This window comes from Monodon monoceros, unplaced genomic scaffold, assembly GCF_005190385.1.
Source record: "Monodon monoceros isolate NGI ecotype Baffin Bay Population unplaced genomic scaffold, NGI_Narwhal_1 Super_Scaffold_14, whole genome shotgun sequence".
NCBI lineage: Eukaryota > Metazoa > Chordata > Mammalia > Artiodactyla > Monodontidae > Monodon > Monodon monoceros.
This window is the reverse complement of record NW_021703770.1, coordinates 16,985,274-17,003,445: the sequence shown is the minus strand read 5'-3', so window position 1 is coordinate 17,003,445 and position 18,172 is coordinate 16,985,274. Positions and strand designations below refer to the sequence as shown.

The following is an 18,172-nucleotide window of genomic DNA, read 5'->3' as shown; positions in this document are numbered from 1 at the left end:
TGTGTGTGTGTGTGTGTGTGTGTGTGTGTGTGTGTGTGTGTGTGTGTGTGTGTATAATCATATAGAAGTGTATAGATAAATCAGTATATTTATCAGTTAAATAGGATTTTTTCAATTTTCACAGATGGGATCATACCATGGTTTTCTGCTTCATTTCACATAAGGATTAATCTCAAACACTTTTCCATTTTAACATATCAGTAATATACCTCATTCCTTTAAATGTTGAATCACTTTACTCAAATAATATTATTTTATTGGCTCCTAGAATTGGAAGAGACCTTAAAGTTTGTCTCTTCCAACCTTCCTGGCAGTGAACGAATTCCTTTTACAACATTCCCAGCAAACAGTCTGCTTGAGCTCAAATCCTTCCAGCTAGTTGGCACTTACTGTCGGCAGAGGCTAGACATTCCTCTGTGTGAATGGCTATGATTCGTTGAGGGTTTTCCCTCATATTAAACTGGAATAATAAAAATAATTTTCTCAATTTTTCTTAAGTCTTTAGTGTCAAATAAGAATTTAAAAAAAGAATATATAAAAAAATAATATTAGGATGTTTACCTAATGATGCCATAGCTTCCTGATGCTTTACCATGTGAATTGGTAAGAAAGTCACTGCTCTGATGTGACTATACCTGTGACCTTTAACCAAACCACACCTCCATGTATTACACAGTTTTCTCATCCCTCATCATCCAGGTTAAACTGATCAGGACACACCGTAGCCTCCCAAGGTCCTGCCATTTTGCTCTCAAAACTGAAAGTTTCCCAGACACAGTCTGAATGTAGTAGGGAGTAAATCAGATTCCCTTGGCGACCACATCCTGGGGATGCAGGGTCAAAAGGGAGAAGGTGCTATTGAACATGGATTGATGGTCAATCCTTAGGCAGAATGGAAATAAAGTTTATTATATGTGTGAAAGCAACCAGAGACTAATCTGAAATAGGTTGGCAGGGTTCCAGCCTTAAATCAGTATTAAAACCACTTTGTAGTTGACAGTTTGATTGCATTGACTCCCACTGGGTAAACTGAATTGTGGCAAAATGACATTTCAAGCCTTCAGTCTGATGTTGAGGGGATGGTTGGAACCAGTTTTCACAGGCTTTGGCTGATTTATAGTGGGTACTAAATTCTCAAAGAAGACAGTTGTCAAAATCACTGACTCCCCTGAAGAATTATGACTCCATGGCCTCCCTCTCTTCGCCACGGATGAGATGCTTAATTGATGTTGTTTCTCCCTCTCCTTTACAGAATCACTTCCTACTCGGCCACCTACTTTTCCTCCAACCATTCCACCAGCAAAAGAAGGTAAAAGAATTATACAATCATGATGTGATTTTAGGTTTTGGATTTCTGTTGGTATTGTTTGCTTGTTCATTTAAAACCCAAGGTATTAATGGAAGATATTTTCTCCTTAATACAAATGCTTATCAAACCCTTATGGGGTACAACTTTGCAATGAGTAGTAAATAAGACATAGAGATCTAATATGCAGTGTAATGAATAGAGGCAGCAATATTTTACTATAATTATGTGATGCGATAGAGATGCTAAATGTCACTATATCAACAATATTACAATATATAAATGTATCAAATTAGTATGTTGTACACTTCAACTTTATGCAGTGTATATGTCAAATATATTCAACAAAAAATCATCTAATATAGACTCTGTACACACAGAATAAATTTTCTAACAGAATCTCTTCATATTTATTTCATCAAAAATAGTAGTACATGTTTACCAAGGAAGAGTAGTTACATAATTTATGAGTGAGAGTGTAGTTTATAATTTGTAGACAAGGGTAACAGTGTTCCAGCTTACCTCCAAATGTCTCTCCCAGTTGTTTCTTTCTATCTTCATCACAAGAGTTTCTCATCACCTCTTACTTGAGCCATTAAGGTAACTTTCTAAAAACCTTTCAAACACAGTAGTGATCATTAATTTTTTTATTCCATTAATGAACATTTATTAACCCTGCTATTCATTCTCAAAGCTCTTATGCCAGGTACTTGGAATACAATAACAATCTGTGATTACTGCTCTCTGCTTATTTTCAGTATTGCAAGAGAGATAGGTGTTTGCCTAGGTAATTACCAGCCAAGGAAATGCGTTAAAAAGCGGAGATTATACTATGGTAGCCCAGAAATGAGAACAGTTAATGCTGCTGCAGGTTAATTACCTGTAAAGGAGGAGGAGGAATTTGATTTACATTTTGAAGAATGAGTTTTACAAGTAAATAATGGAGAGACAAGCACTCGAAGTCATGGAGTGATCTAAGCACGTAATGTGTTTGGGGAACCGTAAGCACTTTAGTGTGACCCATAGAGAAAGGTGAAGATAGAGTTATGAAGTGGTTTGTGTGCCTGAATGAGGAGGCTGGGCTTTATCCTATAGGACATGGTATGCCATGAGGAGTTTTATGAAGGGAGGGTGACCTGCAGAAATCCATGTTTAAGAAAGATAACCTTGGTGAAATGGGGAGGAGGGATGAGGGCAGGAGAAGATAAAGCTAGAACACATAGTTGGAAGGTTGTTTTGGAAGACTTCTTCCATTTACCATGCATTTTAAAGTACCTATTACGTACCAGAGATACAATGAAAAATAAGTTGTTCCCACCTTTCAGAGTGTTAGCAGACATACGGTCCATGCCAAAAGTTCCTTAATATTTGGTCCTGTCCAAAACAATTTGGCATGGGCCAAATATGCTTGTAACATTTTGGATAGGATCAAATTTCAAGAACCTGTTGGTATAGACCAAATGTCTTATCGACGTTTTGGACAGCACCAAATGTCCTGCAAGGGACAGGAACATAGTCAGAGGGGTCTGATGCTGGAGAGTGTAAGGATCAAGGAAACAAAGAGGTAATAAGAAACTGTACAAAAATAAAGCTCAACATCCTTCCTAGCATACCAGGCAAAGTCTTCAATGATCAACCTATGTTGTGGTATCATGTCCCAGACTATATTAGTTACCAGCACAATTGTATAACTCCGGGTTCTGCATACATGCCTTATGCTATCCTGCATCTTTTAATGCTATTGGTTCTACCTGGAATGCCAGACTCTTTCTTCTTCCATCTTCATATCTAGCTTTTGCTAGTCTAACTATTTATGATGATTTTCACTATTGGAACTGGAAACAGAATCCTAATTGATGAATTTATCAGACATTTCTGATACAGATATTACAGGACTCTCTGAAGTCAGAATATTTTTATTTATAGCAGAACATGAGGATCATGCAGTCAACATTCATGAATGCTCATGGGAGACATGTGATTTGGAAGGGTCTATGAGGGTGAGGATTGACAATGTAGGAACATTTTTCCTGTAGTTTTCATCAGGATGGTTTTAGAGAGTGGGGCTTCTGCAACTTTAATGCCTTATTCATCTTAGTTTCTATTTGTCCTGGCTGTATTTAATTTAAAAGCTTGTAAATTTTTATTATTCAAATGATATTGAGTATTTATTAAACAAACATTAAGAAACAGAAAAGAGAATGAGGTTGCTGGTGGGGGTTGAGGAAAGAGAAACCGAGGGAGAGAGTGTAAGCCAGAGAGGAGAGAGGGAGAGAGTAGGAGAGAGAAAGAGAGAGAAAGGGAGAGAGAGAGAGAAGTGCTGCAGGCTTCATATTTGAGAAGAGGGGGAAAAAAACCCCACCTCAGTGGCAGTTTTATGTTACTGTGTCTGGCTTAAAGAAGAAATTTCTGGACATCCAGCCTGAAAAAAATCAAAGCTCTGTGGGGACTACTTCTATCAAGAGAATTCTATGATCTGAGAATGGGTTGGATCAGTACAGGTGGTTTGAGAAGACACTGATGAGGACCATGGAAAATGGGAGAAGACGTGTGGCTTCTCTGCTTCCTTTGAACAGAGCTCTAGGCACCACAGGGCCACATAAGGAGGGTGAGGTTCCTGGAGTGGACTATATTTTCATCACTGTTGAAGATTTTATGGAATTGGAGAAAAGTGGTGCTCTCCTACAAAGTGGGACTTATGAAGACAGACCTTCAAGATGTCGGAGGAATTTGATGTGGAGATCAACTTCCTCCCCACAAATACATCAGAAATACATCTACATGTGGAACAACTCCTACAGAACACCTACTGAATGCTAGCAGAAGGTCTTAGATTTCCCAAAAGGGAACAGACGCCCTCAGGAGACCTACACGCAGAGGTGGGGCCAAATCCGAAGCTGAACCCCGGGAGCTGCGCAAACAAAGAAGAGAAAGGGAAATCTCTCTCAGCAGCCTCAGGAGCAATGGATTAAATCTCCACGATGAACTTGATGTACCCTGCGTCTCTGGAATACCTGAATAGACAGTGAATCATCCCAAAATTGAGGAGGTGAACTATGGGAGCAACTGTAGACTTGGGGTTTGCTTTCTGCATCTAATTTGTTTCTGGTTTTATGTTTAACTTAGTTTAGTATTTGGAGTTTATTATCACTGGTAGATTTTTTTATCGATTTGGTAGCTGTCTTCCTTTTTTTTTCCAATATAATAAGTATATATATTTTTCCTTTTTCCCTTTTTGTGAGTGTGTATGTGTATACTTCTTTCTGTGATTTTGTCTGTATAGCATTGCTTTTACCATTTGTCCTAGGGTTCTGTCTGTCTGGTTTTTTTGTTTTGTTTTTTTAGTATACTTTTTAGCCCTTGTTATCATTGGTGGATTTGTTTTTTGGTTTGGTTGCTCGCTTCTTTCTTTCTTTATTACTTTTTGATTTTTATTTAAATAGCTTTATTTTATTTTATTGCTTTTTTCTCCCTTTTCTTCTCAGCCGTGTGGCTGACAGGATCTTGATGCTCTGGCCAGGTGTCAAGCCTGTGCCTCTGAGGTGGGAGACCTGAGTGGATGACATTGGTCCACCAGAGACCTCCCAACTCCACATAATATCAAATGGAGAAAGCTCTCCCAGAGATCTCCATCTCAACACTAAGACCCAGCTCCCCTCAATGGACAGCAAGCTATAATTCTGGACACCCTATGCAAGCAACTAGTAAAACAGGAACACAACCCCACCCATTAGCAGAGAGGCTGCCTAAAATCATAATAAGGCCACAAACATGCCAAAACACACCACCGGACGTAGACTTGCCCAACAGAAAGACAAGATCCAGCCTCATCCACCAGAACACAGGCACTAGTCCCCTCCACCAGGAAGCCTACAAACCCACTGAACCAACCTTAGCCACTGGGGACAGACACCAAAAACAATGGGAACTACGAACCTACAGCCTGAGAAAAGGAAACCCCAAACACAGTAAGTTAAGCAAAATGAGAAGACAGAGAAATACACAGCAGAGGAAGGAGCAAGGTAAAAACCCACCAGACCTAATAAATGAAGAGGAAATAGGCAGTCTACCTGAAAAAGAATTCAGAACAATGATAGTAAAGATGATCCAAAATCTTGGAAATAGAATAGAGAAAATACAAGAAACGTTTAACAAGGACCTACAAGAACTAAAGAGAAAACAAACAATGATGAACAACACAATAAATGAAATTAAAAATTCTCTAGAAGGGATAAATAACAGAATAACTGAGGCAGAAGAACGGATAAGTGACCTGAAAAATAAAATAGTGGAAATAACTACTGCAGAGCAGAATAAAGAAAAAAGAATGAAAAGAACTGAGGACAATCTCAGAGACCTCTGGGACAAAATTAAACACACCAACACTCGAATTGTAGGGGTCCCAGAAGAATAAGAGAACAGAAAGGGACTGAGAAAACATTTGAAGAGATTATAGTTGAAAACTTCCCTAATATGGGAAAGGAAATAGTTAATCAAGTCCAGGAAGCACAGAGAGTCCCATACAGGATAAATCCAAGAAGAAACATGCCAAGACACATACTAATCAAACTATCTATCAAAAATTAAATACAAAGAAAAAATATTAAAAGCAGCAAGGGAAAAACAGCAAGTAACATACAAGGAAATCCCCATAAGGTTAACGGCTAATATTTCAGCAGAAACTCTGCAAGCCAGAGGGAGTGGCAAGACATATTTAAAGTGATGAAAGGGAAAAACCTACAGCCAAGATTATTCTACCCAGCAAGGATCTCATTCAGATTCGATGGAGAAATTAAAACCTTTACAGACAAGCAAAAGCTAAGAGAATTCAGCACCACCAAACCAGCTTTACTACAAATGCTAAAGGCAGGAAACGCAAGAGAAGGAAAAGACCTACAAAAACAAACCCAAAACAATTAAGAAAATCGTAATAGGAACATACATATAAATAATTACCTTAAACATAAATGCATTAAATGCTCCAACCAAAAGATGTAGACTGGCTGAATGGAAACAAAAACAAGACCTGTATATCTGTTTACAAGAGACCCACTTCAGACCTAGGGACACATACAGACTGAAAGTGAGGGGATGGAAAAAGATATTCCATGCAAATGGGAATCAAAAGAAAGCTGGAGTGGCAATTCTCATATCAGACAAAATATACTTTAAAAAAAAGACTATTACAAGAGAAAAAGAAGGACAATACATAATGATCAAGGGATCAATCCAAGAAGAAGATAAAGCAATTGTAAGTATTTATGCATCCAACACAGGATCACCTCAATACATACGGCAAATGCTAACCACCGTAAAAGGGGAAATTGACAGTAACACAATAATAGTAGGGGACTTAAACACCCTACTTTCACCAGTGGACAGATCATCCAAAATGAAAATAAATAAGGAAACAGAAGCATTAAATAATACATAAAACAAGATGCAAGATGGACTTAACTGATATTTATAGGATATTCCATTCTCACATTCCATCGCAAAACAACAGAATACACTTTCTTCTCAACTGCTCATGGAACATTCTTCATGATAGATCATATCTTGGGTCATAAATCAAGCCTTGGTAAATTTAAGAAAATTGAAATCATATCAAGTATCTTTTCCGACCACAATGCTGTGAGACTAGATATCAATTACAGGAAAATAATCTGTTAAAATACAAACACATGGAGGCTAAACAATACACTACTGAATAAGCAAGAGATCACTGAAGAAATCAAACAGGAAATCAAATAAACACCTAGAAACAAAGGACAATGAAATCATGACACCCCAAAACCTATGGGATGCAGCAAAACAGTTCTGAGGTAAGTTTACAGCAATACAATCCTACCTCAAGAAACAAGAAACATCTCAAATAAACAACCTAACCTTACACCTAAAGCAATTAGAGAAAGAAGAACAAAAAAACCCCAAAGTTAGCAGAAGGAAAGAAATCATAAATATCAGATCAGAAATAAATGAAAAAGAAATGAAGGAAACGATAGCAAAGATCAATAAAACTAAAAACTGGTTTTTTGAGAAGATAAACAAAATTGATAAACCATTAGCCAGACTCATCAAGAAAAAAAGGGAGAAGACTCAAATCAACAGAATTAAAAATGAAAAAGGAGAAGTAACAACTGACACTGCAGAAGTACAAAGGATCATGAGGGATCACTACAAGCAACTCTATGCCAATAAAATGGACAACCTGGAAGAAATGGACAAATTCTCAGAAAAGCACAACCTTCTGAGACTGAACCAGGAAGAAATAGAAAATATAAACAGACCAATCACAAGCACTGAAATTGAAACTGTGATTAAAAATCTTCCAACAAACAAAAGCCCAGGAGAGATGGCTTCATAGGTGAATGCTATCAAACATTTAGAGAAGAGCTAACACCTATCCTTCCAAAACTCTTCCAAGATATGGCAGAGGGAGGAACACTCCCAAACTCATTCTGCGAGGCCACCATCACCCCGATGGCAAAACCAGACAAAGATGTCACAAAGAAAGAAAACTACAGGCCAATATCACTGATGAACATAGCTGCAAAAATCCTCAGCAAAATACTAGCAAACAGAATCCAACAGCACATACACCATGATCAAGTGGGATTTAACCCAGGAATGCAGGAATTCTTCAATATAAGGAAATCAATCAATGTGATAAACCATATTAACAAATTAAAGGAGAGAAACCATATGATCATCTCAGTAGATGCAGAAAAAGCTTTCATCAAAATTCAACTCCCATTTATGATAAAAACTCTCCAGAAAGTAGGCATAGAGGGAACTTACCTCGACATAATAAAGGCCATATATGACAAACCCACAGCCAACATCATCCTCAGTGGTGAAAAACTGAAACCATTTCCTCTAAGATCAGGAACAAGACAAGGTTGTCCACTCTCACCACTATTATTCAACATATTTTTGGAAGTTTTAGTCACAGCAATCAGAGAAGAAAAAGAAATAAAAGGAATCCAAATCGGAAAAGAAGAAGTAAAGCTGTCACTGTTTGCAGATGACATGATGCTATACATAGAGAATCCTAAAGATGCTACCAGAAAATTACCAGAGCTAATCAATGAATATGGTAAAGTAGCAGGATACAAAATTAATGCACATAAATCTCTTGCATTCCTATACACTAATGATGAAAAATCTGAACGAGAAATTAAGGAAACACCCCTATTTACCCTTGCAACAAAAGGAATAAAATACCTAGGAATAAACCTACCTAGGGAGACAAAAGACCTGTATGCAGAAAACTGTAAGACACTGATGAAAGAAATTAAAGATGGTACAAACGGATAGAGAGATATACCATGTTTTTGGACTGGAAGATTCAACATTGTAAAAATGACTCGACTACCCAAAGCAATCTACAGATTGCATGCAATACCTATCACAGTACCAGTGGCATTTTTCACAGAACTAGAACAAAAAATTTCACAATTTGTATGGAAACACAAAAGACCCCGAATAGCCAAAGCAATCTTGAGAAAGAAAAACAGAGCTGGAGGAATTAGGCTCCCAGACTTCAGACTCTACTACAAAGCTACAGTAATCAAGACAGTATGGTACTGGCCAAAAACAGAAATATAGATCAATGGAACAGGATAGAAAGCCCAGAGATAAACCCACATGCATATGGTCACCTTTCCTTTGATAAAGCAGGCAAGAATATACAATGGAGAAAAGTCAGCCTCTTCAGTAAGTGGTGCTCAGAAAACTGGACAGCTACATGTAAAACAATGAAGTTAGAAGACTCCCTAACACCATACACAAAAATAAACTCACAGTGGATTAATGACCTAAATATAAGGCCAAACACTATAAAACTCTTAGAGGAAAACATAGGCAGAACACTCTATGATGTAAATCACAGCAAGATCCTTTTTGACCCACCGCCTAGAGGAATGGAAATAAAAACAAAAATAAACAAATGGGACCTAATGAAACTTAAAAGCTTTTGCACAGCAAAGGAAACCATAAACAAGACGAAAAGACAACCCTCAGAATGGGAGAAAATATTTGCAAATGAATCATCAGACAAAGGATTAATCTCCAAAATTTACAAGCAGCTCATGCAGCTCAATATCAAAAAAACAAACAACCCAATCGAAAAATCGGCAGAAGGCCTAAATAGACATTTCTCAAAGAAGATATACAGATTGTCAACAAACACATGAAAGAATGCTCAACATCACTAATCATTAGAGAAATGCAAATCAAAACTACAATGAGATATCACCTCACACCAGTCAGAATGGCCATCATCAAAAACTCTACAAACAATAAATGCTGGAGAGGGTGTGGAGAAAAGGGAACCCTCTTGCACTGTTGGTGGGAATGTAAATTGATACAGCCACTATGGAGAACAGTATGGAGGTTCCTTAAAAAACTAAAAACAGAACTACCATACAACCCAGCAATCCCCCTACTGGGCACATATTCTGAGAAAATCATAATTCAAAATGAGTCATGTACCACAATGTTCTTTGCAGCTCTATTTACAATAGCCAGGACATGGAAGCACCCTAAGTGTCCATCAACAGATGAATGGATAAAGAAGATGTGGCACATATATACAGTGGAATATTTCTCAGCCTTAAGAAGAAACGAAATTGAGTTATTTTTAGTGAGGTGGATGGACCTAGATAGAGCCTGTCATACAGAGTGAAGTAATTCAGAAAGAGAAAAATAAGTATCATATGCTAACACATATATATGGAATCTAAAAAAAGAAAAATGGTTCTGAAGAACCTAGGCCCAAGATAGGAATAAAGACGCAGACTTAGAGGATGGACTTGAGGACACGGGGAGGGGGAAGGATAAGCTGGTATGAAGTGAGAGAGTGGCACGGACTTATATATACTACCAAGTGTAAAATAGATAGCTAGTGGGGAGCAGTCGCATAGCACAGGGAGATCAGCTCCAGCTCGGTGCTTTGTGTCCGCCTAGAGGGGTGGGCTAGGGAGGGTGGGAAGCAGATGCAAGGGGGAGGAGATACGGGGATATATTCATATGTATAGCTGATTCACTTTGTTATAAAGCAGAAACTAACACACCATTGTAAAGCAATTATACTTCAATAAAGATGTTTAAAAAAAAAAGAAACAGAAAAGAGTACAAAGAAGAAAATTAAAAATACAATTTCATATTCCAGGGGTAATTCCTTCCTGTATTTTAATGTATTTTCTTTTTTTTTCTTTCTTGTATTAAGTAAGTTTTTCAATTTTAGCATATTTTCAAATAGATTTTGCTCTCATTTCGAAGGTAAAACCTAATCTAGATTTTGTCTTTCCTTGAAAACAGACCACCAGGTTTTCTTTTGTAAGCTATAATTATAGATCATGTGGTCCCCTTCAGCTTCAAATTCAAGCCATAAATATGTAAAATGTTATACATTGTGGAACTCATGAGAACAACCTCACCAAATCCTTATTGTCCCTCGAGTACTAACTCAGAGATGATTTATTTTACATCGTAAATAGCTTTAAGGGAATAAAGTTCCACTTAATAAAATAAAAGTCAAGTAAATTTTTTTTCTAAAGAAAGGTGAAAGGTACATTAGCTCACAGAATATTTGTGTGCAAATGGCCTAAGATAAAAAGATTCAGATTATTAAAGACTAAATTGTTTCATCATAAAACAGAGTTAACCACCGTGGTCTACAGTAATGAAGGGGAAGAGAGGAATAGATAATCTGAAACAGCACGTGATACAAGACTATTAAAAAATGCTTTCAGTGGAATAGGTTTTTGTTAATGTGATTTTTGCCTGTTTTTCAACATTGATATCAGTATTACCTGCTGATAAAAGTTTCCCTGAGCTGGGATAATGTGCATTTCTTGATATGCATCACTGGGTGTCAGAAGGGCATAGACAGGATTTCTGAGCAAGGCTGGAATTAAAGTTTGCTTATGGCCTCCGTCCAAATGCATATCAAGTTTTAGATTAATCTGCTTCCATTGTGTGGTATGCCTTCCTCCTGGAAGCTGAATCTCTCTCACATTGTTAATTCAGTCAGCAGAGGGCAGGGTGCACAGAGTGGTAGCTTGGATTTCCTTCTAATCAGTAGGCACTAGAGTGTTTGCTGATGCTTCTGTCTCGCTCTAAATCACTTTACTTCTACACTTTTCATTCTTCCCATTTCTGTTCTTTGGGGCTGAGATTGGTAGATTTTTTTCTCTTTAATTCCACACATTTGATTGAAGCTTCTTTGTCATGACTAGGAAACTTGGGTGTAGGAGAGCCATGATGGTCATGAGCAAGAGGTTGGAGTAAGATGTATATCTTTCCTTCGGGCTGTAGCTACCAGAGGGAAACCATTATCTGCTTTGTTGGTGTCATAACTACTGTGTTTTCCCCTTTTCCCTGATTCAAAATTAATTCTTGGTCTCCAGTATGTAAAGCTGCCAAAGCCGACCTGGTGTTTATGGTGGATGGATCCTGGAGTATTGGTGATGAAAATTTCAATAAGATCATTAACTTCCTGTATAGCACTGTTGGAGCTCTGGACAAGATAGGTGCAGATGGAACTCAAGTAAGGCTGATAGATCAATCATTAATTCATTCTATGCATGAAAAAATTATTCCAAGCTCTTATTATGGCTACTTGTCAGGGAATATGAGTAAAGAACTATCCTGATTGGATCCAACCCTAAATGAGAGTATAGACAAGTCTGAGTTTAGAAGCAGCTTACTGGTGCGTGACAGAGCTTGAGAAGATGCTAATCCTTAAAAGCGCTTGAGTTCAGCAAACTAAGACAGGTTAGAATGACCATGTCAGCAGATGTGTCTTCTATATATTAGGATAGAGTATCTCTCTAAAGGAACATCCAATATTTTCTTTGCCCTCGAGGATGTTAAAATCTTGAAAGAGAGAGGTCATCATCACAAATTACTACAGAACAAGTAGAACATAGAAAACTAATTTATTCATTCAACAAATATTTATTGAGAACTTATTTTGGTTAGGTACAGTACTGTCATAATGGGTATGACAGACATGTCCCTAATTTCATGTTGCTCATATTCTTTTTTTTTTTTTTAAATCTCAAGACAGTAGTATATTTTATTTATTTATTTATTTATTTATTTTTGGCTGAGTTGGGTCTTTGTTGCTGTGCGCGGGCTTTCTCTAGTTGCGTCGAGCGGGGGCTACTCTTTGTTGTGGTGCGCGGGCTTCTCATTGCAGTGGCTTCTCTTGTTGTGGAGTACCGGCTCTAGGCATGCGGGCTTCAGTAGTTGAGGCATGGGGGCTCAGTAATTGTGGCTCGCAGGCTCTAGAGCGCAGGCTCAGTAGTTGTGGTGCACGGGCTCTGCGTCATGTGGGATCTTCCTGGACCAGGGCTTGAACCTGTGTCCCCTGCATTGGCAGGCGGATTCTTAACCACTGCACCACCAGGGAAGCCCGCTCATATTCTTAAAGGTAGGGAGAGGAGGAGGATGAGAGACAGATACAAATTGGCCAACAAATAAATTTACAAGGTAGGGATGCGAGCTTTCAACCTGAGATTTAAATTTACTAAAGTTTATTTTAAACTGAGTGATCCACAAAGTCTTCTTTGAGGAGGTGGCTTCTGAACTGAGATGTGAATGATGCTGAGAAGATTTGAAAGTAGAATTTCTAGACAGGGAAAGTAGTAAGTGCAGAGGGCCTAAGTCGAGAATGAGTTTTGAGGCTTCAGGTGCTAAAACTTGGGGCTGGAATATAATGGATGATCCTGTGGGGGGGCTGGGGGGAGAAGAGGAGATGGAAGAAATAGACAGAGCTAGATCACCTTGAGTCTTATGACCCACTGAAATTGAGATGGCAAAAGGTCTTCATGCTTTAGGGAGAGATTTTTAAAATAAAGTACTTCCTGAAAAGTACTTTGTTAAGACGTCGTCAGATTTGGTATGTAACTTGTATGGTTTAAACCAAAGAAATTGTGGACTGGGTTAAAAAAGAAATGAAAACTGTAGTTGTAGGACTTCCTGGTGGTGCAGTGGTTAAGAATCCGCCTGCCAATGCAGGGGACACGGGTTTGAGCCCTGGTCTGGGAAGATCCCGCGTATCACAGAGCAACTAAGCCTGTGTGCCACAACTACTGAGCCTGCGCTCTAGAGCCCTCGAGCCACAACAGCTGAAGCCCACGTGCCTAGAGCTCATGCTCCACAACAAGAGAAGCCACTGCAGTGAGAAGCCCACACACCATAAAAAAGAGAAGCCCTTGCTCACCGCAACTAGAGAAAGCCTGCCTGCAGCAACAAAGACCCAACACAGCCAAAAATTAAAAATATAAATAAATAAATTAATTAAAAAAACTGTAGTTGTAATCGTGCTGTAGTGTGTGCTCTCTGGCAGAGAGGAAGTCTACAATATACATAAAAATGAACACACCTTCTCTCTCTAGGTTGCAATGGTCCAGTTCACTGATGACCCCAGGACAGAATTTAAACTTAACTCTTACAAAACCAAAGAGACTGTTCTTGATGCAATTAAACATATCTCGTACAAAGGAGGAAATACAAAAACAGGTAAGACCACAAGAAGCCCAGGTAAGACCCGAAATAATTATTACTAATTACTGAAATGACTTCTTTTTGAAGCGTAGTAATATAGATTTTTTTTAAAAAAGGTTTTTCATTGACTTAAGAACTTCGTTCCCACCCTTCCGTCTCTAGCAAGGGAGGAAATGAAATTGAATTGTTGCCTTCCTTTGTTTCAGGAAAAGCAATTAAGCATGTCCGAGATACCTTGTTTACTGCAGAGTCAGGAACCAGAAGAGGCATCCCGAAGGTCATTGTGGTTATAACTGATGGAAGATCACAAGATGATGTGAGCAAAATCTCCAGGGAGATGCAATCAGATGGTAAGTTTTACACAGCTAAGCAACAGTGGCTACCAATAATACCGTTAGCCTTGTTTTCTGAATACACATTTATAGGCTACATCAGCATGACTAAAACGTTTCTAAATCTTTCTTAATATTAACTGGACAATGTGATTTTTAAAAGTTTCCAGGTTACAAATCTATGATTTTGCTGTATTTTCTCCAGTACTTTTGTTACATACAGGATGCCCTATATAAGCAACTCCATCAATTAAGTGCACTATAGGACTTCCCTGGCGATCCATTTGTTTAAGATTCCATGCTTCCACTGCAGGGGGCATGGGTTCGATCCCTGTCATGCTGTGTGGTCAAAAAGAAAAAAAAGGAAAAGAAAAGAAAATTAAGTGCAATACTATGAAAAGGACCAGGGGAGGGAAACTGATCACAGAAACTCCTCAGCCTCAGCCTCCTCATTTGTAAAATGGAGAACACAAAATGTGAAGATTGCATTCTATAAGATCTGTATGAGCAAAGACTAGCTTAATATGTATTTGCAAAGCATTGAACTGTGACCCACCTCAAGCTTCTAAGCCTGTAATATCTCAGTTTCTACTTCTGAAAATGAAACAAAACAAAACAAAAAAAACACAAAACTTCTTTTGTTTCAATTGCACTTTTTCCCATAAATACTAAAATCATTATTAAAAATATGCAAAAATAAAGATGTTAAATGGTAACTATTTTGTCTCAAACACTGACTCTCTTAAGCTTCTTTAAAGTGGAAACTTTCGGGGCTTCCCTGGTGGCGCAGTGGTTGAGAGTCCGCCTGCCAATGCAGGGGACACGGGTTCGTGCCCTGGTTCGGGAAGATCCCACATGTGGCGGAGCGGCTGGGCCCGTGAGCCATGGCCGCTGAGCCTGCGAGTCCGGAGCCTGTGCTCCGCAACGGGAGAGGCCACAACAGTGAGAGGCCCGCATACTGTGAAAATAAATAAATAAATAAAAATAAAGTGGAAACTTTCTTTAGGGGATGATGGGTTAATTATCATAAATTATGTGCATGCAGAATTCTGAAGAACTGTAAAGAGTGAATTATCCATCCCCACTGGCCCTCCTAAATAAACATGTTTTAAATATTTGGACGTGTCTTATATTGCATTATTTGTTTTTGCTGCGATTTAAAGTCATCAGAAATCTGTTCCCCTTTTACCACAGGCTACAGCATTTTTGCAGTCGGCGTGGCTGATGCAGATTACTCAGAGTTGGTTAGCATTGGCAGTAAGCCCAGCGCCCGGCATGTCTTCTTTGTGGATGACTTTGACGCCTTTAAGAAAATTGAAGATGAGTTGATTACTTTTGTCTGTGAAACCGCGTCAGCAAGTTAGTTCTTTGGAATTTGCACTTACATTGCTTAAATGCTGAGATATTTATACCAGTTAAATAATGAGTGCCATCCTGATCCGAAGAGAGAAAATTGACTTGGAGAAGCTATTTGTTATGCAGACATTAAGTGTTGTGGTTTCAAGCATATGGGAAGTAAACCTTACCTCTCCTTGGTTTAGGGTTTTAGGTTGATAAAGACTTTCCCTAAAAAGATGAGGGTCTGTATCTAAAAGCAACTCTCTTAAACAGCTATAGCAGATAGTTTTCAAAACTGTGTTATGTCTGCTCATCAGGGTAACACATTAGAAGTGGGACTTCTCCCAGGCATGCTATCAAGTGACCACCATCGATTTTAATGGACCCAGGAGAGGAGAAGGAAGTTGGGACCCTTTGGTTTTAAAAGAAGAAGTGAGAGTGTTTCAGTCTTTACGAATCCACAGAAAGCTGTAGCCACATGTGGTGTGGATTCCCTCCACAACTGACTTCCGTCAAGATTGTTAGCTTCCTGTTCTCAGGACAAGGAAAGAATATGTTTGGAAAATATCTGAATTAGGGTTTTATCTTGTTTGTTTTGTCTTCCAGCCTGCCCACTGGTGCATAAGGATGACATTGACCTTGCAGGTATGTCATTTCACAAATTTTCCAAATACAAATATATTAAATAACTCCCATTTTGGGTCCAGATTTTTTCATCCTTAATAGACTAATTTTGAAATTTAAAATCCTAAAGTGCCTGTTTATTCTTTTTCTCTATCCCTGTTTTTTTCTTTTTCTTTCTTTCTTTTTTTTTTTTTTAAAGGATTTAAGATGATGGAAATGTTTGGTTTGGTTGAAAAGGAATTTTCATCGGTGGAAGGGGTTTCTATGGAGCCTGGTACCTTCAATGTGTATCCTTGTTATCAACTTCATAAAGATGCCCTGGTTTCCCAGCCAACCAAGTATGTTTCCATTGCAAGATACTAAAGTCAATTATTGTTTATTATATCACACTGTGGAAATGATATCAGCTAGAAATATGCTGTAATAATTCCCAGCAGGATTTTCCATGATGGATAGAGCAGATGACGTTTAGATTTCTTTAAAAATGTTAGACCTACACATAATGCTGTTTGAACTTTCATATTTGTTCATCTCAGAAAAATATAAAGATAGTTAGTACTTACACAGCACTACCACAGACCAGGCATTGTTCTAAATGCTAGTAACTCACTCAAACCTCCCAATAACTCTGTGAAGTAGAGTCATTTATTATCTTGGTTTTATAAATAACAAAACTAAAGCATAAAGAAGCTAAATGACTTGAGTGAGATCACATATTTTGCTGAAGACCATGCTGGGATTTGCACCTGCAGATCCCAGAATCCACACCCTGAACCATTTAAAGATAGTGCCATGAATTCAGATGGTTTTTATCCTGGAGAAGTCACAACAGCAACTCCATATAGTTGATGTAAAAATCACATTATTGGGGGGACCTTCAAGATGGTGGAGGAGTAAGACAAGGAGATCACCTTCCTCCCCACAAATACATCAGAAATACATTTACCTGTGGAACAACTCCTGCAGAACACCTACTGAACGATGGCAGAAGACCTCAGACCTCCCAAAAGGCAAGAAACTCCCCAGGTACCTGGGAAGGGCAAAAGAAAAAAGAAAAAACAGACACAAAAGAATAGAGATGGGACCTGCCCCTCTGGGAGGCAGCTGTGAAGGAGGAAAAATTTCCACGCACTAGGAAGGCCCTTCACTGGTGGAGACGGGAGGTGGGTGGCGGGGAAGCTTCGGAGCCACGGAGGAGAGCACGGCAACAGGGGTGCAGGGGGCAAAGCGGAGAGATTCCCGCACAGAGGTCTGTGCCGACCAGCACTTACCAGCCTGAGAGGCTTGACTGCTCACCCGCTGGGGCGGGCGGGGGCTGGGAGCAGACTTGGGCTTCAGTCGGATCCCAGGGAGAGGACTGGGGTTGGCTGCGTGAACACAGCCTGAAGGGGGCTAGTGCGCCACAGCTAGCCAGGAGGGCATCTGGGAAAAAGTCTGGACCTGCCAAAGAGGCAAGAGACCATTGTTTCAGGGTGTGCGAGGGGAGGGGATTCAGAGCACTGCCGAAACGAGCTCCAGAGATGGGCACGAGCTGTGGCTATCAGCGCGGACAACAGAGCCAGGCATGAAATGCTAAAGCTGCTGCTGCAGCCACCAAGAATCCTGTGTGCGAGCACAGGACACTATCCACACCTCCCCTCCTGGGAGTCTGTGCAGCCCACCACTGCCGGTCCCGTGATCCAGGGACAACTTCCCCGGGATAAAACACAGCCCACCTCAGGCTTTTGCAATGTTATACTGGCCTGTGCCGCCGCAGGCTTGCCCCACAGTCCGTACCCCTCCCGACCCCGGCCTGAGTGAGCCAGAGCCCCCTAATCAGCTGCTGTTTTACCCCCTCGTGTCTGGGTGGGAACAGACGCCCTCAGGTGACCTACATGCAGAGGCGGGTCCAAACCCAAAGCTGAACCCCAGGAGCTGTGCAAACAAAGAAGAGAAAGGGAAATCCCTCCCAGCAGCCTCAGGAGCAGTGGATTAAATCCCCACAGTCAACTTAATGTACCCTGCATCTCTGGAACACCTGAATAGACAACAAATCATCCCAAAATTGAGGCAG

At 39.5% G+C, this 18,172-nt stretch overlaps 1 protein-coding gene across 6 annotated transcripts in view; it reads left to right on the top strand.

Moving 5' to 3' along the window:
- The window catches only part of COL14A1 (collagen type XIV alpha 1 chain), a 271,596-nt gene that overhangs the window by 158,826 nt on the left and 94,598 nt on the right, over nucleotides 1–18,172 (top strand). For all 6 annotated transcript variants that reach the window (XM_029222937.1, XM_029222936.1, XM_029222935.1 and 3 more), the window contains 7 exons: nucleotides 1,253–1,309; nucleotides 11,722–11,861; nucleotides 13,717–13,840; nucleotides 14,032–14,175; nucleotides 15,352–15,516; nucleotides 16,102–16,140; nucleotides 16,319–16,457. In XM_029222937.1, coding sequence (XP_029078770.1) covers nucleotides 1,253–1,309; nucleotides 11,722–11,861; nucleotides 13,717–13,840; nucleotides 14,032–14,175; nucleotides 15,352–15,516; nucleotides 16,102–16,140; nucleotides 16,319–16,457 — 808 coding nt within the window. The remainder of the gene's footprint in view (nucleotides 1–1,252; nucleotides 1,310–11,721; nucleotides 11,862–13,716; nucleotides 13,841–14,031; nucleotides 14,176–15,351; nucleotides 15,517–16,101; nucleotides 16,141–16,318; nucleotides 16,458–18,172) is intronic.